Genomic DNA, 22,883 nt, shown 5'->3' with positions numbered 1-22,883 from the left:
GCCACACTCACAGGAAATGTAGACGAGAGACAGCTTAACCATAGTTTACCTCCCTGATGCCATCCTGGTGAATTGACACACCTCCTGACTCCACATTAGAATAGTGGGATGGCCAGCTTCAAATCCGTCCCCCCCTCCCCCCCCAACCCCCTCCTCCCCATATCACCCCTAAAGACCTCTTATTTTTATTATTCATTTTCTTCCAATTAAGGGACAATTTAGCGTGCCCAGTCCACGTCCCATGCACATATTTGGATTGTGGGAGGTGAGACCCATGCAGATACGGGGAGAATGTTAAAACTCCACACGGCAGTGACCCAGGTCCTCGGCGGCGTGAGGCAGCAGTGCTAACCACCGTGCCGCCGTACTCCTGAAGATCTCTGACCACTTTGCTCATTGATGCACTACCAATTACCACAAAGACGGGAGTAGTGGAATAATCGAGGCTTTATTGAGCAAAGATGTTGTGCCTCCTGAAGCTGGAACCAGAATGGCTGCAGCACCGACGAGCACACACGTTTATACCCCGCCTACTGGGCGGAGCCAGCAGGCAGGGATTTACCCATGTACCTCTACTATATGGGCAGTGCCGTAATACATGTAATACAACTAGTGGTGACGACCACACTAATCTCCACCATCCTCCCAATCGCCAAGCCTATTTTTTCCTGGACTGCTCCTGGCTCCGGTGTCCGCACCAGACGATCATCCTCACCTTTGTGATCAATGCGTTGCCTCGTGAGGCGTAAGTGGTGTTACCACCATGCCAATCGCATCCTTGACGATGCACGAGGACCAATTCTGGCCGTGGGTTCTTGTGTTGAGGCGCGGCAGCAGGTGGCTGCCAGTGAGATCTCGCCTGAATGCGAGAGTGAATCCATTTCAGGCCTGTGGTATCAGAGGAAGAGATGATGGCCTTTAAAAGACGTTTGGTTCACTGCGAGGACGCACCGATGCCCTTGGGACTGCCATTAAATCATATGACAGTCTGGTATCAAATATTTGGAGTGATTTGATCATAATTCACAAGAAATCTCTGAATCCGATTATTCCTAGTAATATTGTTTTTAACTGGATTACCGAGCTATCTTTTCCGCTGAGTAAGGTACAATAATAGCAAGTTAATGTGGAGTGCTGCAGACCAGAGTAGCCACTTTGGAATGTCTGACATTGATAACATAATGTTTGTCTGGAAAAACCTAGCAATGTCTTTAGTCTTTCGGTAATGTTGAGCGACAGCTAGTCTGGAACAAAGCTTCTGGATAATAATAAGTGATACCCCCGGCCTGTTTGCATCTGTGCCTGATTTCCGATGGCAGACTTCAGTAAGATAATTACATCGTTTTTCACCTTGGGCCATAAAATGGCAGGAAAACTATCTCAATGTTCCTAATCTATTTGTCCCTCTCACAAGTTAGTCGCTGACCACCCCCCCCCCCCCCATGTCCGTCCTTTGGCCATACACAAGAGAGGTGACAGAGTACAGGCCTACCCACAAAATGGCTGCTGCAATTCTTGGATGATGTGGTAACAGTGTAGCATGATCTCAAGGAGAACAAAGCAGCATCTTCCCCCATATTGTGTTTGGGCTGGAGGTGGCGGGGGGGGGGCGGGGGGGGGGGGGGGGGGGGACAGAGTTCGGGACGCCGTCTCGCTACAATGGGGAGTGCAAGCGAGCGGAGCTCTCCGCTGTACAAAACGGCCCTGTGTGAGGCCTCTTTGATCCATTTTAGGAGAATCGCGCCCTTGGTGTTGTTTGCAGACCATTTCTAGAAAAACAGTCACTGCGCTCTGATGCACTATCAATTACGACGAGACGAGAGTAGAGAGTAATCGAGGCTTTATTACAGAGATGTGTGGCCTCCTACAGCAGCTGACGAAATGGCTGCTGTTCGGAGAGCACACACATTTATACTCCGCCTACTGGGCGGAGCCAGCAGCAGGGATCTACCCCCGTACCTGTAGTACAGGGGCCTTACCTTAATACCCATATGTACAATATAATGCAACAGTGGTGACTACCACACGCTTCCAAACATAACAGGCAATGTACTCAAAACGTAATTGTTGCCAATGAGAGTATTGAGATGTTTCATTCGAATAAAGAATTACATAAAAGTAAGTATTATAGTATAACAATGGCAATCAAAATTGAGAGAGCATGTTACGCACATTGCAGTTTAATTTCTTCTTTCCTTATGTATTGGCAATGATCTTGGGCAATTAATCCTCGAAGATCACATAGTAATACATGGAATAATAAAACTTGTTATTTCCCCAAATACATCAACGTTCTACTGCTTAACACCAGAATTAGAGCAGCCTGTTTGACTGGTGTTTGTTACTGGACTCAGTAGTCACCCTGTCCTCCATCAGTGCACTATGGTTACAGTAGATATTGTGGCAATATCAAGTGGTGCACCATCCTGACTTCCAGGATGCAAGTCACAGTTTCATTATAGTCCTGTGGTCTTGGAATAGTTTGGAATTCCCAATCCAGTACCATTGGGAGAGGTCTATCAGAAAATGGGCCACAGCAGTTCGGTACTGCGTAACCTTCTCAGGAAAACTCGTCCTGGGCACTAAATAGGACCTTGCCTTTGGTATCCGCGGTACAGATTATCCACTTATTTTAGTTGCGATTCTCACTTTGGAGATGTGGAAAATACTACAATTTCCTTCTTTCGCCACAGTGTCAAAAGTACACGGGTGTTCAGTCTAGTTCGAAGAGCACAGTGACCGATCAGGAGATTGAGCTGATGTACTTACAGGAACCATCGGCTGGGCCATAGTTAATGTAAAAAGCTCCAATCAGCAGCAAGATGATGGTTCTCCAGGTCAGCTTTCGGAGTAACTGCAATCGGTGAATCCCTCGGCGCAGCATGGAGTTGAAGGACAGGGCCACAGACGTACCAATGATGAAAACAAACCTAAATACAGATCACAAATTACTGGTGTGGCTCACGCTGCTGATTGCACACATTGCAATATGGAACAGCCAAGCTGACGGACGATAAGTGTAGCCAACTGACGGGTTTGTGCCTGCTCCTGAATGCCACCAAATTTATTTTAAGATACTGGGTACGAATCAAGTTCTTCACCAGAAACAGAGAGGGCTGACAAAGTGTTGTCTGCCCTGGGACACTAAGTCGCTATGAAGCTGGATTGGAGCATTCTCCAACACTAGGAATGGTGGGCGGGATTCTGTGATCCTGAGGCTAAGTGTTTTTTAAAATAAATTTAGAGTACCCAATTCAGTTTTCCAATTAAGGGGCAATTTAGCGTGGCCCATCCACCTAACCAGCACATCTTTGGGTTGTGGGGGCGAAACCCACGCAAACACGGGGAGAATGTGCAAACTCCACACGGACAGTGACCCAGAGCCGGGATCAAACCTGGGACCTCAGCGCCGTGAGGCAGCAGTGCTAACCTCGGCGCCACCGTGCTGCCCTATCCTGAGGCTAAGTGTTGACGCCGTCGGAAACGCCGTCGCGTTTCTCGACGGCGTCAACACGGCCTCAGGATCAGCAATTCTGGCCCCTACAGGGGGCCAGCACGGCACTGGAGCGACCCACGCCACTCCAACCGCTGATCCTGGTGTCAACTGGGCGCCGCGGGGTCCGCGGATGTGCAGTGGCACCGGCGCCAATGCGCACATGCATAGTGGCTCCATTCTCCGCACCGGCCCCGCGCAATGTGGCGTAGGGCTACAGGGCCGGCGCGGAAGAAAGGAGGCTCCCAGCCAGAGAGGCCGGCCCGCCGATTGGTGGGCCCCGATCACGGGCTAGGCCACATGGGAGGCCCCCCCCCCCCCAGGGTCGGACCCCTCCTCCTACCCCCGCAGTCCGCCCCCGGACCCTTCCATGCCGCGGTCCCGCCGGCTGACAGCAGGTGTGATCTACGCCGGCGGGGCGCGGCTTTTTTGCGACGACCGCTCGGCCCATTCCGTGCAGAGAATCGGCGGGGGGGGGGGGGGCCGCTCTACCGGCGCTGCGCCAACCACACCAGCGCCAATGGCAGCGACTCTCCGCTCTGCGGTAAATCGCGTCCCGGCATCGGGGCGGCGTGGCGCCATTCACGCCGGTCGCGGGGATTCTCCGGCCCGACCCCGGGCTGAGAGAATCCCGCCCGGTGTGTCACCCAGAGAGACTTAAATACAGAACAGGAAGGGGGGGGGGAAAAGAAAAGTTTGCTTCACAATACTGTCAGAGGACAATGCCAGTCATGTATCATTGTTGAGAGTTTGTATTTGTTGAGAGTTTGATTGTACGGAGCCTTGTATTAGCTAAGTTCATTTCCTAAAATGATTACCAGGAACCTATAAAGGTGAGTTTTCAGCTCTTGGTAATAGTGCTTATTGACTAAATAAAGGGACAGTTTCACTCATCAGAGACAAATGTCAAGTGTGAGCTTATCAGCTTAATGAAAGCGCCACGGCCTGTTATCTGAAAAGATTCACCCCGCACTGAGAACAGAAGAAACAGGCTGCCTGTAAACCAGCATTTCTGGCCCAGGGGGACATTAATAACATACTGTTTATATCAATTTCCATTATCATCCTCGTGGAGTGAGATCCATCAGTAGGGTAGCAGGAGTCAACTGGATGTCTTGTGCTGTATTTTGGTGTGCGTGCTATTTTGATATCAATCTTGACTTACGTTAATTGTTACGAAGAATATGCACAAGGTGTGTTGTGCTGGTGGTTTATTGGTTGTTTTCGGAGAGAAACACAGGAGGCTCAGGTACGGGTGGTTTTCTGAGAGAGCATTATTCAGAAGGCTCAACGGAAGCTTGAAAGGCAAGGGTGTTGGAAATTGGGAATAAAAACAGAAAATGCTGGAAAACATTCAGCCAATCACCTTTGAGTTCTGATAAACGATTGTACCGGAACCATTAACTGGTCTGTTCTCTCCACAGATGCTGACTGACTGGTTGATTGTATTCAACATATTCTGCTTTTGTTCAAATGAAAGGTTCTCTCATTTCAGAGAAGATTTTTCAGAAGATCATATCGAACATTTGGTTTATTCGAAGTGTGTTATTAAGGAGGCCGGCCCGTTAAAGGGCGGGCCTATTCCATGGCATGTCAGTCAGGGGAGCAGTGGTCAGAGGGCGGGTCAGTCAAAAGACTTACTTTGTTTAGAGCGAGGCCTGGTTCGTACAGAGGGAGGGTCATTCAGAAAGTTGACCAAGAATGGTTTGATTCGGAGAAAGAGCCATTCCAGAGGCTCATTGAGTGTTTACTTTATTCAAAGGCAGCACCATTCAGGAGGCCATTAAAGGACTAGTTTGTTCTGAAGGGGCATGGCTCAGGAAGCTGGAGACGTTAGGCTGTTTCCGAGAAGGTATCATGCTGGAAGCTGAGTCAATGATTTGTCGAAAGGTTGGTCAGTGGGCGGCACGGTGGCACAGTGGTTAGCACTGCTGCCTCACAGCATCAGAGACCTAGGTTCAATTCCCACCTGTGACTGTCTGTGTGGAGTTTGCACGTTCTCCGTGTCTGTGTGGCTTTCCTCCGGGTGCTCCAGTTTCCTCCCACAGTCCAAAAATGTGCAGGTTTGGTGGATTGGACATGCTAAATTGCCCTTTAAAGTGAGGTTACAGTGTGGGGGAAAGAGTCTAGGTAGGTTGTTCTTTCAAAGGGTCAGTGCAGACTAGGTGGACCAAATGGCCTCTTTTTGTACTGTAGGGATTCTAAGACTCTAAGTGACATGTTAGGTTAGTGATAGGAAATTGATTTAATTTAAAAAAAAAAGAAAGGTTGGTCAGCAACCATTGAAAGAATGTCTTGCAGAAAAGCCGTCAATCCTCCGTTAAAATAGTAGACTCATAAAATATTCATATGCTAATAGCCAGAAAGCCTAAAACTAAGGCCAAAACTTTCTTGCATGGAAACGGATATCTCATTGCAGCAACAGAAAGTACAATAACTAAAGTTGCAAGCCCAGGGGGAGAGCAATTGTCCAATGTGCTCGGATTGAGTCTGCAGTCTGAGAAATAAAGACCTTTACCAAGCGATTCTTTCAAACTAATAATAAATACTTTGCTAAATAGTCACTGTCCCTGATCTTTACAGTGACAGCTTAGAGCTTCTTCCATTGAGAAGTGAATTCTGTTCCCCACTGGATAAGGAATGATGTAAAATGGGAGCATTAAATCTTAGGAACAGGAAAGGAAGCTGTCCTTGGACAAGTATTTAGCTTTTTTAATTGGTGTTTGTTATTGGCTGGTGAAATGTGGTCTTGTGTTTATTTCTTCGCCACTGGCTTTGATCATCGCCTCAGGAGTCGGTGTACAAAAGAATCAGAGACGACGTAAGGGTCAACATTTTTATGCAAGAGGTGGTTAGGAAATAGAATGCCCTGCCTGATGGGATACAGATTCAAGAAATTGGATGAATACCTACACAATAACAGTCACAGCTTCACTGGATGCGAAGTACTTAAAAGCCAGGTTGAAAGATGCGATTTGGTGCCGTTTAAATGTAAACCCTTTCCTCTTGCTCCGAGTCGTGTTTATCTTGAGTCAACTCTCATTAGTTACCACACACTGACGTCCCCAATCCCTGGGTAAATCAACTATTGTGGACCTGGTTAAGCTCCAGCTAACATATCTCCACAATGTATGCCATTAATGTTAATGGTTTGTGAAGTGGATAATAATTCTCTGCAGTGACTGTCTCAATCTTTTTAAAGTGCTTTATTGACCACCAGAGTGTATCGGAACCACAATCGCACTAAGACAGGACCCTGATTGTCCTTCTGCATATTATCTAACGTTCTGACATTGTACTCAGGGTTAGATTAGCTACTATGATTTGCTGTTTACATTTGCTCAGTCTTGGCCGAGCAGCGCGACTTACCGGCTCTGCTGAACATAAATAGCATGGTGTGGAATACTTCCTCCACACAGGTCTTCCAAAAACAATCTTGACCCGCTTTGGGAGCCACTTGACTTCCACTCTGACATGTTATTCAGAGGTGAAAGGTGAGCCAATCCGGTGCTTTCATGGGATGGCTAGCATTGGTGAATGGCCTTGCCCTCTTTCTCTGCCCAACTTTGAATGATATCAATAATTAAGGTCCACAAAAATACCAAATCTGCTCACTGGCAGAGTGTGAATACCCAGTGGTCTGCTTTCAAACTATTTGTAATTCATTAGCTTGGTTTAATTGGTAGAACTGTCATCTGAAAGGTTCTGATTTCGAGTGCCATTATAAAAGCCTAAAGCGCAGAGGGAAATCATTCAGCCTACCACGTGGTGCTGCCTTTTTGGTATAGCAATCCCCAATTAATCCCGCTGTCACCTGCCTCTCTTCCCTTATTGTGATATTCTACCTTTCTTTCAAAAGAAGCAACCGTTTGTTTTTCGAGGAGGTCACAAAGATGATTGATGCAGGTAGGGCAGTGGATGTTGTCTCTATGGACTTCAGTAAGTCCTTTGACAAGGTCCCTCATGGCAGACTGGTACAAAAGGTGAAGTCACACGGGATCAGGGGTGAGCTGGCAAGATGGACACAGAACTGGCTAGGTCAGAGAAGGCAGAGAGTAGCAATGGAAGAGTGCTTTTCTGATTGGAGGGCTGTGAATAGTGGTGTTCCGCAGGGATCAGTGCTGGGACCTTTGCTCTTTGTAGTATATATAAATGATTTGGAGGAAAATGTAACTGGTCTGATTAGTAAATTTGCAGACGACACAAAGTTGGTGGAATTGCAGATAGCGATGAGGACTGTCAGAGGATACAGCAGGATTTAGATCGTTTGGAGACTTGGGGGGCGAAATGGCAGATGGAGTTTAATTTAGACAAATGTGAGGTGATGCATTTTGGAAGGTCTAATACAAGTAGGGAATATACAGTGAATGGTAGAACCCTCAAGAGGATTGATAGGCAGAGAGATTTTGGTGTACAGGTCCACAGGTCACTGAAAGGGGCAACACAGGTGGAGAAGGTAGTCAAGAAGGCATACGGCATGCTTGTCTTCATTGGCCAGGGCATTGAGTATCAAAAATGGCAAGTCATGTTGCAGCTGTATAGAACCTTAGTTAGGCCACACTTGGAGTATAGTGTTCAATTCTGGTCGCTACACTACCAGAAGGATGTGGAGGCTATAGAGAGGGTGCAGAAGAGATTTACCAGGATGTTGCCTGGTAAGGAGGGCATTAGCTATGAGGAGCGGTTGAATAAACTTGGTTTGTTCTCACTGGAACAAAGAAGGTTGAGGGGTGACCTGATAGAGGTCTACAAAATTATGAGGGTCATAGATAGAGTGGATAGTCAGAGACTTTTTCCCAGAGTAGAGGGGTCAATTACTAGGGGGAATAGAGGGATACGGACCCCAGAAGTGTAGAGGATTGCAGTTAAGTCGGGCTGCATGGTCGGCGCAGGCTTGGAGGGCTGAAGGGCCTGTTCCTGTGCTGTACTTTCCTTTGTGCTTTGTTCGTTGTTTCTGCCTCAACACTTTCTGTGGCAAAACATTCACATTCCAATCATACTCTACATAAAGAAATTGCTTTTGAGCTCTCCTCGTTCCATTCGTGACTTCATCTCTGGCTCGCAATTCAGGGGAGGGGGGGAAAAACCTTTCTATATTCGCCCTACAAAAAGTTTTTATAATTATATTTCCTCTTTATCTTTCCTGCTCCAGTGCAAAGGAGCCCAGTGGAGGGCATGATCTGTGAGGAGAGGTTGGAGAAACTTGGTTTGTTTTCACTGCAACGACGGAGGTTGAGGGGCGACCTGACAGAAGTCTACAAGATTATGAGGGGCATGGACCGAGTGGATAGTCAGAAGCTTTTTTCCAGAGTGGAAAAGTCAAATACTAGGGGGCATAGGTTTAAGGTGCGAGGGGTAAGGTTCAAAGGAGATGTACGAGGCAAGTTCTGTACACAGAGGGTAGTGGGTGCCTGGAACTCGCTGCCGGAGGAGGTGGTGGAAGCAGGGACGATAGTGACGTTTAAGGGGCGTCTTGACAAATACATGAATAGGATGGGAATAGAGGATATAGTTCCCGGAAGGGTAGGGGGTTTTAGTTCAGACGGGCAGCATTGTCGGTGCCGGCTTGGAGGGGCCGAAGGGTCTGTTCCTGTGCTGTAATTTTCTTTGTTCTTTATCACATCATTTGTTACAATTCTAGCTTTCCTCCGAGGCATCTATCTGGTGGATCTATGTTCTTCATGCCACATCACCTATGCTAGCACCTTAAAGTTCAGTCAGTACATTAAAGAAATGAGACATTAAACCCATGTGCCTTCTGCCTCATCAAGTTAATGTTGACAATCCCATAACTTTGGCATCAGTGGGCCTTTCTTCCAACTACCTGGCCAACTCTCTCAACCAACAAACCAACACAATTGATGTTTATTCAGTACATTGGCTACTTGCGAGACATTGCTGCACACAATTGTCTGCTGTGCTTACCCAAATTACACTTATGACTGAATGGATGTGAAATACTTTCAGATGCCATGACGACGTAATAAGATCTTGTACGCCAATGAATGGCATTTCTTTCCTTCTTCCTTGATCGTTGCAGCATATATTGCGGCAAAGTCAGAAACGTGACGCTATCCAAACCGATATTCCACGATTCCTCAGCTTGTCAGGTTCCATCCTTCCGGAGAAGCAACTCTCCCCTCACCCCATTGTCACCTGGATTCTTCTTAAATAAGCCAAGTCAATCACCTTTCACGTCAAGATGATCCAGCTATCGATTGCCCTTTGCATCATCTGTTACACAACACTCATCAATCATAATACATTGCTGCTGACAACACATTCCATTAAAGAGTTGCTCCCGCCTCACTTAGCCGTTTGCAGCTCTTGTTGAAGTCAGATACATAAATATACAAGCAACGCATCATGTGAGTAGGCTGCAGCCATGGATAAAGCAGTGGGTATTGTTGGTATAAATACATAGATAGTTTTACATTCCATTATTACTTACCAAGGCATCACAAGGTCAGCAACCGTCAATCCTGTAAGAAATTAAACAAAGAGTACACACCAAATAGCAGAAATGCAGCTAACTCCTTCATTCCAGGACTTTTCCCGGATTTCCATAGTTTTTGTTTGGGTCAAAAATGTGTAGAAACCTTTGTTTGGCCTTCGTGCCAAATGACAAACACCCAACCTCCCTCCCTCCACTGCCTCTGTCCCCATCTCCAAAAGCAAGGTGACCAACTGTCCCATATTTTAAGGGATTGTCCCTATTTTGACCATTCGTTCCGCGATCCTTAAGAGGGATGCCACTTCCTTTATTTCCCGGAGAGCCAATGGGAGACTGAGCCTGAGAATCTCCTTGGCTCTGCCTCTCTGTTTATTTTTGTGAGCGTTTGCATTGTGGCTGTTGACCCCCTGGGGGAGCTGTGGTCACCGGCACCCCCTCAGCTCGTATTGTCATCAGAACTCCCCCGTACCCCCCCTCCCCCCCCTACCACCCCTCAGCAATTGAAGCATCCTTTATTTTGCATTTTAGAGGATCAAATCTAGGTGTGAATTATACTGTAAATGGCAGAACCCTGAGGGACATTAACATACAGAGGGATCTGGGCGTGCAGGTCCACAGTTCCCTAAAAGTGGCAACACAGGTGGCCAAGGTGACTAAGAAGGCATATGGCATGCTTGCCTTTAACAGCGGGGGCATTGAGTACAGGAGCTGGGAAATCATGTTGTAGCTATATAAAACCTTGGTTAGGCCGCATTTGGAGTATTGCGGGCAGTTCTGGTCACCACATTATCAGAAGGACGTGGAAGCTTTGGAGAGAGTGCAAAGAAGGTTCACCAGGATGTTGCCTGGTTTTGAGGGTGTTGGTTATGAGGAGAGGTTTAATAAAATAGGATTGTTTTCACTGGAAAGACAGAGGCTGAGGGAAGAGCTGATAGAGGTCTACAAAATTATAAGAGGCACAGACAGGGTGGAGAGTCAGAGGCTTTTTCCAAGGATGGGAGTGTCAATTACGAGGGGGCACAGGTTCAAGGTGAGAGGGGGAAAGTTTTAATGGAGATGTGCGGGATAAGATTTTCACGCAGAGAGTGGTGGGTGCCTGGAACGCACTGCCAGAGGATGTGGTGGAAGCATCAGCAACATTTAACAGTCACCTGGATGGATACATGAATAGGGAGGGAATAGAGGGATACGGACCGAGTAAGGGCAGAAGGTTTTTTTTTTAGTTAGGGCATCATGATCGGTACAGGCTTTGAGGGCCGAAGGGCCTGTTCCTGTGCTGTACTTTCCTTTGTTCTTTGTTTTGTTCTTTATTTTGTGAGAGTTGGTCGCTCTGTTTAAAAAGCGTCGTCAACAGGCTGGGCTTGATTTTCACCACAACACCCAGATTCTTTCCAGGTCCTAACCCTGCGTTCACTGACACAATGCCATCTTCAAATGCAAATCACGTGATTGGATCAGGGGCAAGCTCATCGGCCAATTGGAGGCATCAAACACTACCGGGAGTAATGGGACCTGACAGGTGGATACATCTCCATGGCAGACGGCAGACATGATTCGGTTGGCCGCTGCCTGGCAGAATAGAGGGGACAGGAGATCAGAGGGCCAGCAATCAGCGAGAAGGTACTGTCTGCGCTCCGACACGGTTACACTTTCTGTCAGACAATTTTCCTCACCGTTCACATTACCCGATGGTTCCCACATTGCACCTCACAGCTGTGCACTTACACGGAGCAGAGGGGGTTCATGGGTCTGAAGTTTCAAAATCGTCTGCCTCTCCCCCCCCCCCAACTAGGTCCCAAAGGAGCTTACTGGACAGCTACATGTCCCGGGGCAATGGGGCACAGACATATCCTTTCGGAGCACTATTTTCAAACCCCCACCCACACCGATCGTGCCTCCACAGACAACTGAACATCCAGGCCACCAACTCTTCATACACCACTTCAGTTGTCCCCCCTTCGTCTCCCTCCAGTGGCACCACCATCATTCACCTAATGAAGGAGCTGCGCTCTGAAAGCTAGTGATTCGAAACAAACCTGTTGGACTTAAACCTGGTGGTGTGAGACTTTTTACTGTGCTCACCCCAGTCCAACGCCGGCATCTCCACATCACGACCACCGAGATGAGCAACTAAGGGGGCAGACACGAACATTCAGCTCCTGCTCTGCTCCAATTATACATTTATTCTCGTGGCCATGCTGACATTAGAAGCCGCCTCCCACCCTCGCTGCAAAGAAAGATTCATTAAGCTTCCTGCAGAATTCTGCATGTAGTAAATGGATGTTTAGTACATCGCCTGGCAGGATTGTGCTTCCTGCAAAATTGACGTGAGATCTAAAACCTCGAGGAATATAAGAATCAATAATACTGGAGACTCAAGTTGCAGATCTCTGGTGAATATTAATTCTTGAATAATTTTTGATTTATTGCTTTTATGAGCGAATTACTGCTTCCGATGGACAGGATTGGTGCTTCCAGTGTTTTGCAAATAGCTTTCACTGCATTAGACATTGGAAAGATTCTAGTCTTTCTCAGGCACCACTTTCGACTGCCTTTAATATGTGATTTATTTTGGATCTTTTGCTCACCTGAAACGGATCAGCATTGGTGCAACTGTGGAGACCTCTACCCCCCAGTTCACCCTCTCTCCTGTTAGGAGGCTAACGTAGTGGCAGCAACAAGGAAAAGATAACGGTGAGGGTGTTGTACTGTCAATATGACGCGAGGCAGGTTGAAGTAACATCAATTAAAAGCTTTATTGAGCAGAACTTGATCCCCAGCAGCTCGGGTACAGAATGCAGCTGCTGGGGGAAATCCGGGTTCTTATGCCGGCATTTCTGGGTGGAGCCCAGTAGGCGGCAGATCCTATCAGGACCCGGTATCCATCTACCAATAGCCTATCGGCATCGTGGTGTACCGTATTACCCTAATACATACCACCACATTCACCCCTTGTTGAAAAAGAACCCGGCGGGATGGTGGTTCGCATGGTGGTAGGGGTTTACAGGGTCGGTACTGTGCCGTAACTCTGAACAATAAACAAAATTGTCGATTTAACTGGGCCAACAGGCCAAACAGGGTCGGCATTGTGCCGTAACTATAAACTATAAACAAAATTGTCGTTTTAACCGGGCCAACGGGCCAAACAGGGTCGGCATGGTGCCATAACTATAACTATCTACAATAATGCCGCATTTACCGGGCAACACGGGCTAAACAGGGTCGGCATTGTGCCATAACTATAACAATACACAATAATGCCGCTTTTAACGGGCTACTGAAAACGTTGAGATGAATTAAAGCGATTCGATGAGCCGGGTGGGTGCCCTGGTCGTCCTTTTCGATCTTCTCGGGCATGGTGGTGATGGTGCTGGCTCGAGTCCTATGGTCTCTGGGAGCGTAGCGCTGTCCCCTGTGTCCTTACTCCTGTGCGGGTCTGGGAGGAGAACCGAACCCCCCGGGAAGGGGGTGGCTGCGGGATGAGCCCGCGGGAGTGAGGAGGTGGTGATTGGCGTTGGGGGGGTGTGGGTAGCTCCGGCGGGCGCCAGGTCTCGCAGGGAGACCGTGTCCTGTTGGCCATCGGGGTACTCCACATAGGCGTATTGCGGGTTCACGTGAAGGAGATGCACCCGTTCCACCAACGGATCTGACTTGTGCACCCGCACATGTTTCCGGAGCAGGATGGGTCCCGGAGCTGCTAGCCATGTCGGAAGTGGCGTTCCAGAGGAGGACTTCCTAGGAAAGAGAAGGAGGCTCTTGTGAGGCGTTTGGTTCGTGGTGGTGCACAGCAGGGACCGGATAGAGTGAAGGGCATCCGGGAGGACTTCCTGCCAGCGGGAAATTGGGAGACTCCTAGACCGGAGGGCCAGCAGGACGGCCTTCCAGACCGTTCCATTCTCCCTTTCTACCTGCCCGTTCCCCCGGGGGTTGTAACTGGTCGTCCTGCTCGAGGCTATGCCCCTGCTGAGCAGAAATTGACGCAGTTCGTCACTCATAAAGGAGGACCTCCTGTTGCTATGGATATAGGCGGGGAAACGGAACAGTGTAAAAATGGTGCCGAGGGCTTTAATGACTGTGGCCGCGGTCATGTCGGGGCAGGGGATGGCGAAAGGGAAACGGGAGTATTCATCAACGACGTTCAGAAAGTACGTGTTGCGATCGGTGGAGGGGAGGGGGCCTTTGAAATCCAAACTGAGGCGTTCAAAGGGTCGAGAGGCCTTTATCAGGTGTGCTCTCTCTGGCCTGAAAAAGTGCGGTTTGCACTCAGCGCAGATCTGGCAGTTCCTGGTGACTGTTCGGACGTCCTCGACGGAGTAAGGGAGGTTGCGGGCCTTGAGGAAGTGGTAGAAACGAGTGACCCCCGGGTGGCAGAGGTCCTCGTGGAGGGCTTGTAGACGGTCCACTTGTACGTTGGCACATGTGCCGCGAGATAGGGCATCGGATGGCTCGTTCAGCTTTCCGGGACGGTACAAGATCTCATAATCGAAGGTGGACAGTTCGATCCTCCACCGCAAGATCTTGGCTTTCTTGATTTTGCCCCGCAGTGCATTATCGAACATGAAGGCAACCGACCATTGGTCAGTGAGGAGAGTGAATCTCCTACCGGCCAGGTAATGCCTCCAGTGTCGCACAGCTTCCACTATGGCTTGTGCCTCCTTTTCCACTGAGGAGTGGCGGATTTCTGAAGCGTGGAGGGTTCGGGAGAAGAAGGCCACGGGTCTGCCTGTTTGGTTGAGGGTGGCCGCCAGAGCTACATCTGATGTGTCGCTCTCGACCTGGAAAGGGAGGGACTCGTCGATGGCGCGCATCATGGCCTTTGCGATATCCGCTTTGATGCGGCTAAAGGCCTGGCATGCCTCTGTCGACAGGGGAAAAGTAGTGGACTGGATTAGTGCACGGGCCTTGTCGGCGTATTGTGGAACCCACTGGGCGTAATAAGAAAAGAAGCCCAGGCAGCGTTTCAGGGCTTTGGCACAGTGGGGGAGAGGGAACTCCATGAGGGGGCGCATGCGTTCGGGGTCGGGGCCTATCACTCCATACGCACTACGTAGCCCAGGATGGCTAGACGGTCGGTGCTGAGCACGCATTTTTCCCTGTTGTAAGTGAGGTTCAGGGCGTTGGCGGTCTGGAGGAATTCTTGGAGGTTGGCGTCGTGGTCCTGCTGGTCGTGGCCACAGATGGTGACGTTGTCGAGATACGGGAACGTGGCCCGTAAACCGTGCTGGTCAACCATTCGGTCCATCTCTCGTTGGAAGACCGAGACTCCGTTCGTGATGCCGAATGGAACCCTTAAAAAGTGGTAAAGCCGCCCGTCTGCTTCGAAGGCAATATACTTGCGGTCACCGGGGCGGATGGGGAGCTGGTGGTAGGCGGACTTGAGGTCCACGGTGGAAAAGACCTTGTACTGTGCAATCCGATTGACCATGTCGGATATGCGGGGGAGAGGGTACGCATCTAGCTGAGTGTACCTGTTGATGGTCTGACTATAGTCGATGACCATCCTCTGTTTCTCCCCGGTCTTAACGACTACCACCTGGGCTCTCCAGGGACTGTTGCTAGCCTGGATGATGCCTTCCTTCAGCAGCCTCTGGACTTCGGACCGGATGAATGCTCGGTCCTGGGCGCTGTACCGTCTGCTCCTAGTGGCGACGGGTTTGCAATCCGGGGTGAGGTTCGCAAACAAGGAAGGCGGTTCAACCTTGAGGGTCGCGAGGCCTAGGAGTGTGGGCGCACAGAGATGGGGGAGGGCATACAGCCGGTAATTTCGGAACTCCCTCCCCTGCACCGTTAGGTTAGCGATGCAGAACCCTTTAATCTCAACGGAGTGGGACCTCGCCGTCAGGAAGATTTTCTGGGTGCGTGGCCGAATTATGAGGGAACAGCGTCTTACCGTATCCAGATGAATGAAACTCTCCGTGCTCCCAGAGTCGATAAGACACGGCGTCTTGTAGCCATTCACCAGGACTGTAGTCGTCGCTGTCTGGAGCGTCCGGGGTCGCGCCTGGTCCAGGGTCATCGATGCCAAACGTGGTTGTCGAAGTAGATCATCGTTGTCAGGCAGTATGGGGCCGTCTGTGTCGGGGTCCTTTCCTGACAGCCAAGATGGCGGCGTCCACGAATCGCACGCGGTCGGGGGTGGACAAAATGGCGGCGCCCATCTCTCCCTCGTGGAGTCCGGGGCCCAAAATGGCGGTGTCCGTTGGTCGCACGTGGATCGCTGGGGGGGGCTGGGTCTGTGGTCCCGTTTCTTCCCCGGAGATAGCGGCGACCCCGCGGGACTTGCACACCGTTGCGTAGTGGCCCTTTTTTCCGCAGCTTTTGCAGGTAGCCGCGCGGGCCGGGCAGCGCTGCCGAGGGTGTTTCGGCTGGCTGCAAAAATAGCAGCGGGGCCCCCCGGTTGGTCTGGTGTTTTGGCCGCGCAGGTTTGCGGGAGTGGGGGGGGTGCCGGAGAGTCGATCGCAGCGGGGGTCCACGGAGCCCAAGGGGCTGCAGTGCGGTCGGGGGCGTAGGCGTGGGCGTTACGCGAGGCCACATCGAGGGATGCCACCAGGGTCCGAGCTTCTGGGAGACCCAGAGATTCTTTCTCCAGAAGCCTCTGGCGGATCTGGGAAGAAGCCAAACCTGCCACATACGCATCGCTCTGTGTGTTCGTTCGCCGTCACCGCCGGGCAGTTGCAGTTTCTACCCAGGATCTGCAGGGCGTTATAGAACTCGTCCAGCGATTCTCCTGGAAACTGCCGTCGTGTGGCGAGCTGGTAGCGAGCAAAAACCTGGTTGGCGGGCCGGATGTAGATGTCCTTCAGCGGGGCGATGGCATCGGGGAAATCGTCCTCGTCCTCGATAAGTGAGTAGACATCGGGACTCACCCTGGAATAGAGGACCTGCATTTTTTGTTCGTCCGTTGGTTTGCCGGGGGCCGTTCGGAGGTAGCCCTCAAAACACGCCAGCCAATGTTTGAAGATAGAGGTCGAGTTAGCTGTTTGGGGTGCGATGCACAGGCACTCCGGGGTGATGCGGAGCTCCATATCCCTACGTCGTCTTTTTTTTTGATTTAAGTCTGCTCAATAAATTGTTGTACCGTCAATATGACGCAAGGCAGGTTGAAGTAACATCAATTAAAGGCTTTATTGAGCAGAACTTGATCCCCAGCAGCTCGGGTACAGAATGCAGCTGCTGGGGGAAATCCGGGTTCTTATACCGGCATTTCTGGGTGGAGCCCAGTAGGCGGCAGATCCTATCAGGACCCGGTATCCATCTACCAATAGCCTGTCGGCATCGTTGTTTACCGTATTACCCCTAATACATACCACCACAGAGGGTAGGGTTAAAAGATATATTAAATCAAGCCCGGACATGTCAGTTAACAGATTACTCCTGCCGCTGTGCATTTCCAGCTCCATCGCTTTGCCTGTCCCTCACTCTTGACGGGATCTTTGCGTTGCCTCAACAACAGTCGCTGCACATTATTGTGCACGCAACGCTTCGAGACGTGGCAAGCCACGTGTGATTGCATCTCTTACTTGCCAAAAATCTCTCTTTTGAGTCTCTCTGTGCCTTACTTTCTGTGCCTCCAGCTTCCTCTGATCCCAGATAGACCAAAACAAAAAGCGCGGCAGTCAGAAAATAAATTGTCGCTCTGTTCCGAGATTGTTGAGGACTGGGGAGGAAGGGGACAGTGGGACTACCAGCGGTTGTGTGAAAATCAGAGGGTTAGCTAAAAGCAAACTTCTGCTGGGAGCAAAGCAAAAGATTTTACTAAATGCCTGCACAATATGGACTCAAACCAGCAACAAGATTGAAATAAAAAGTCAGTAACAATGCTGATTACTAATTGCACACCAAGTAGAGTGTCTTGGCTATCTGGGTAACACAGTACTGAGTATCAAGATTATTTTTGCAGTCTGCATTGTTTTTATTGTAAAGCACAGCAGTAGTAACATTTTTACAATACCATTCCATGGGCCATGTTCAAAGAACCAGTAGCCACCACCTCCATAGTTGACAAAGACCATGGCAGTTAGCGCCAACCTGTGAGCAGACAGAATGGGAGATAGGAGTAAGCATCATTTATAATATGAACCCATCCACTCTATCCATACCCCCACAACCGACAGTTCACAACAGCAACCCGCAACCTGGGTCAGTCGTTAATATTGTCACCTCTGCGTTCGTGATATAAACCAGGGTTTGGGCACATAATCCAAGGTGATAACCTAATGCAGGATGTGGTTGTGCTGCACTGTCTGAAGTTTAATGAAAAACATTGAATTGACGCCCTGCCTGTTGCGATGAACCATGAAGATGAGGAAGAAGAGGGAGCTTGTTTACTCATAGAAAAGTTACAGCACAGAAGGAGGCAATTCGGCCCATCTTGTCCATGCCAGCCCGAGGACCCCCAGGTGCCCTTTCTAATCCTGCCTAAACCTGGTCCTTAGCAGCTTGCAGTTATAAGATGCTGAGTCGTTAGCCACCAGCACTGGCAAATTTAGCTGTGCCCAGTAAAACCAACGCCATTTTGTTTTGAAAAACACAGATTTTCCCTTTGCTCTCGAATAATGGGACCCATTTTCTGGAGAACACACCATTTTGAACACACTTCTCCACAAACTCAAATCCAATGTTAATTGACGTGCGGAGAAATGAGAGTTGCTTACAAAATGGCGGGGTTGGTTTGATGGGCCAAATATCTTAGTGCTGCTTCCTAACCTCTGTTCCATAGGGGGAATTTGGAGAGATTTATTCAGGACGCTCCTCACACCATTCATAAACCAGGCGAAACCAAAGTATAGACAGGATTTTCGTGTGATTAATATTGCTTGGGGGTCGGTTAGTTGGACGGCTGGCTCGTGATGAGGAGCCAACAGCGCGGGTTCAATTCCCATACTGGCTGAGGTTATTCACAAAGGCCCCGCCTTCTCAACCTTGACCCTCGCCTGAGGTGTGGTGACCCTCAGGTCAAATCACCACTGTAATGTTCTCTATGTTCACGGATGGCGATATCATTGTGGCTGAATCAATTAGAGAGCATACGGCTTTGTTAAAGAACAAAACTATTTATTAACTAATTAAACACTAAAAAAGGTTTCTGCAATGTGAACGAAAAGTACAGTTGGATACTGTGGCTAGTATTAATTAGTATTGACTAAGGAACTACTCGATATGCAACTGGACTCTACGCCTGCTATCCACGTTCTGCTGCACACCTTGTGTGTTCCAGTAACGTTCTCCTGTCGTCACGCCGCCTTGTGGTCGGATGCTAAAATCTCAGTCTATGCATACAGCCCCTATCTTTACTTACAGTTCGGTTGTTAAATTATACACAAATGATAGTCTCCATATCATTACAACCACCAGTCAGCCCCCCCCCACCCCACCCCCCCCCCATCAAAGGGGAAAGCAGCCTATGGTCATCTGGGATGATGGCAACTTTTATTTTCACTGATTTCAAAATTCTGTCAAAATGTCTGTTTAAAGTCTTGAACTAAACACAAATTGAAATCTTACCAATCAGTTACTAAGGGGTTAAAGGACAGAAAGGATTGCATTTATACAGAAGTTTTCATGACCATGATGTCTTAAAGCGTTTTGAAGCCAGTGAAGTATTTTTGAAGTGTTGTAAAGTAAACCCAGCAACAAACGCGTGCACAGAAAACTCCCACAAAACAACAACGTGATAGTGATCAGATAATCAGTTATTTTCGTGATGTCGATTGAGGGATAAATATTGGCCAGTACATCAGGGTAACTCGAAAACTGCTGGAAACCTGAATTACAAGCGGAAAGTTCTGAAAAATACTCAGCAGGACAGACAGTATCTGTGGAAAAAGAGATTGATTTGACAGGGCGGCACGGTGGCACAGTGGTTAGCACTGCTGCCTCACAGCACCAGGGACACCGGGTTCATCTCCAGCCTTGGGTGACTGTGCAGAGTTTGCACTTTCTCCCCGTGTCTGCGTGGGTTTCCTCCGGGTGCTCCGGTTTCCTCCCACAGTCCAAAGATGTGTAGGTTGTGTGGATTAGCCATGCTAAAATCGCTCCTTAGTATCCAAAGGTTAGATGGGTTTACAGGGATAGAGTGGTGGATTAGACCTAGGTAGGCTGCTCTTTCAGAGGGTCGCTGCAGATTCAATGGGCTGAATGTCCTCCTTCTACACTGTAGGGATTCTATGATTGTATAATTTAGTCTCCCAGGGACAAAGAGAATGGGGAAGGGGAAGAACAGGTACAGATGGAGCAGGTGTGAAAGTAAAATGACAGAGAAACTGAAAAATGCAAAGAAAATGTGGCAAAGATTATTGTCTGAAACTGTTGAACTCCGTGTTGAACCTGGAAGGCTGTAAAGTTCCTAAGCAGAAGACGAGGTGCAATTCCTCAAGCTTACGTTGAGCTTTCACTGGAACAGTGCAGCAGGCCGAGGAGAGAGGTGTCAGTGTGAGAGCAAGGTGAAGAATTAAAATGACAGCCAGCGCAAGCTCGGGGTCATGCTTGTGGACTGAACGGAGATGTTCTGCAAAGCAGTCACCCAATCTGCGTTTGGTCCCCCCCCATTGCAGAGTGTGGTGGTATGTATTAGGGGTAATGCGGTACACCATGAATGCCGAGAAGCTATTGGAGGACAGATGCTGGGTCCCGATTGGATCTGCCGCCTACTGGGCTCCACCCAGATAGGCGGGGTATAAGAACCCGGTTTGCTCCCCGCAGCTGCATTCTGTGACTGAGCTGCTGGGGAACAAGTCTGAACAAGTCTGCTCAATAAAGCCTCGATTAAAGTTCTCTACGTCTCGCCTCGTGTGTGATCGATGGTGCTACACAGAGGAGATCACGTTGTGAGCAGTATATTCAGCAGACTAGATGAAAGAAATACACATAAATCACTGGAAGGAGTGTTTGGTGCCTTGGACTGTGAGGAGAGAAGATGTAAAAGGGCAGGGCTCAGTTTACATAGAAAGGTGCCATGGGAAGCGGAGAGGATGTGGGATGTGGACTAGAGTACCATGGAGAAATGGTCACTTTGTAATGGTGACAGAGGATGGGAGGAAAAGATGTGGCTGGTGGTGGCATCATGCTGGAAGTGGCGATAAATGATCCATTATGATGATCAAAATGAGACTGGCCAAATAATCTGTTTAGCGATGTTGGTGATGCTGACTGATGATCCTGTGCAAACATACAAAATTCTTACAGGTCTCGACAGGGTGGACGCAGGAAGGATGTTTCTCCTGGCCGGGGGGGGGGGGGGGGGGGGGGGGGGGGGGGGGGGGGAGGACCAGGGGACACAGTCTCTGAATAAGAAGTAGGACTGAGATGAGGAGGAATCTCTTGATTCGGGAGGTAGTGAACCGTTGGAATTCTCTATCCAAGGGGTAACTCAGTCATTGAGCAGGTCCAAGACTGGGATAGATAGATATCTAGATTTTAAAGTCATGAAGGGACATGGGGATACTGCGGCTAAATGGTGTTGGGTAGAAGATCAGCCATGGGCCCCAATTCTCCGGTCGTTGCGATTCAACTTCCCCGCCGGCAGCGCAGCCCGGTCAGTGAGTTTCGCCGTGGCGTGGCGTGGTTACAATGCAATTATTGCCATTGACAATAGGCGGGAAAATAGAATTCCGCCACCAGCCAACGACGCGCAGCCAATAAACACGTGGCTGGTGGACTGGGGAATCCCGCCCATGATTGAGTTGAATGGTGGAGCAGCCTGGAGGGGCTGAATGGCCTTCTGCTCCTGTTTCCTATGTCCCTATGTTGAGAAGACACCTGGGAGGTGGTGGTGGGGGGCGGGGGGGGGGGGTGTTGAATCGCAACGACCGGAGAATAGCGCCGTGGGATTTGTTGTTATGTCATCCAAAATGTCATCTCAGACAGTGCAGCATTCCTTCAGTGCTCAACCGAAATATCTGCCAGGTCTTGCGCTCAAGTACCTGGGGCGTCATTCTCCGACCCCCCAGAGGGTGGGAGAATGGCCGTTGGCCGTCGTGAATCCCGCCCCCGCCGCCCGCCGAAGTCTCCGAAGGGAGAAAAGTCGGCGGGGCGTTAATGTCGCCGCTGCCGCGGAGAATGTCACGGGTCTGCATAAGGCAGCCGATTTTCGGCCTGCCGGTATTCTCCCTTCCGGATGGGCCGAAGCCCCGTCAACGTGGTGACCGTTCACGTCGACGTAAATTAAACCTCCTTTTCATCGGCGTGACCCTGTGCTCCAGGGTCACGCCGACCAGCGTGGAGGTGAGTGACGGCCTGGGGGGTTGGCTCTGGGCAGGCAATGGTGCGGCCGCAGTCTGAATGCGTGACGAGAGGTGTGTCTCGGGTTGTGCGTGTGTGTGTGCGGCGGGGGGGGGGGTGGGTGGTTAGAGTAGGCTGGGCTCCGGGGGAGTGCCGGGAGGGGGTCCGTGCCGGGGAGGTGGATGGGGGGTCCGTGCCGGGGTGGACGTTGGGGGGGGGGGTCCGTGCCGTGGTGGAGGTTGGGGGTTGGGGGGGGGGTCCGTGCTGGGGTGGAGGTTGGGGGGGGTCCGTGCTGGGGTGGAGGTTGGGGGGGGGGGGTCCGTGCCGGGGTGGAGGTTGGGGGGGGGGGTCTGTGCTGGGGTGGAGGTTGGGGGGGGGGGGTCCGTGCCGGGGTGGAGGTTGGGGGGGGGTCCGTGCCGTGCCGGGGTGGAGGTTGGGGGGGGTCCGTGCCGTGCCGGGGTGGAGGTTGGGGGTTGGGGGGGGTCCGTGCTGGGGTGGAGGTGGGGGGGGTCCGTGCTGGGGTGGAGGTTGGGGGTGGGGGGGGGGTCCGTGCCGGGGTGGAGGTTGGGGGGGGGGGTCCGTGCCGGGGTGGAGGTTGGGGGGGGGGGGTCCGTGCCATGCCGGGATGGAGGTTGGGGGTTGGGGGGGGTCCGTGCCGGGGTGGAGGTTGGGGGGGGGTCCGTGCCGGGGTGGAGGTTGGGGGGGGTCCGTGCCGGG

At 50.4% G+C, this 22,883-nt stretch overlaps 1 protein-coding gene across 1 annotated transcript in view; it reads right to left on the bottom strand.

The window, feature by feature from the left end:
• Positions 1-22,883, bottom strand: part of LOC140403524 (heparan-alpha-glucosaminide N-acetyltransferase) — a 358,411-nt gene that overhangs the window by 71,162 nt on the left and 264,366 nt on the right. The window contains exons 8-10 of the mRNA XM_072491483.1: positions 17,899-17,975; positions 9,945-9,975; positions 2,770-2,930 (exon numbers count right to left, since the gene is read on the bottom strand). Of these exons, the coding sequence (XP_072347584.1) occupies positions 2,770-2,930; positions 9,945-9,975; positions 17,899-17,975 (269 nt within the window). The remainder of the gene's footprint in view (positions 1-2,769; positions 2,931-9,944; positions 9,976-17,898; positions 17,976-22,883) is intronic.

Source organism: Scyliorhinus torazame, chromosome 28 (genome assembly GCF_047496885.1).
Source record: "Scyliorhinus torazame isolate Kashiwa2021f chromosome 28, sScyTor2.1, whole genome shotgun sequence".
NCBI classification, from domain to species: domain Eukaryota; kingdom Metazoa; phylum Chordata; class Chondrichthyes; order Carcharhiniformes; family Scyliorhinidae; genus Scyliorhinus; species Scyliorhinus torazame.
Note: the sequence above shows the minus strand (reverse complement) of the source record. Positions and strands in the feature narration are given on the sequence as shown.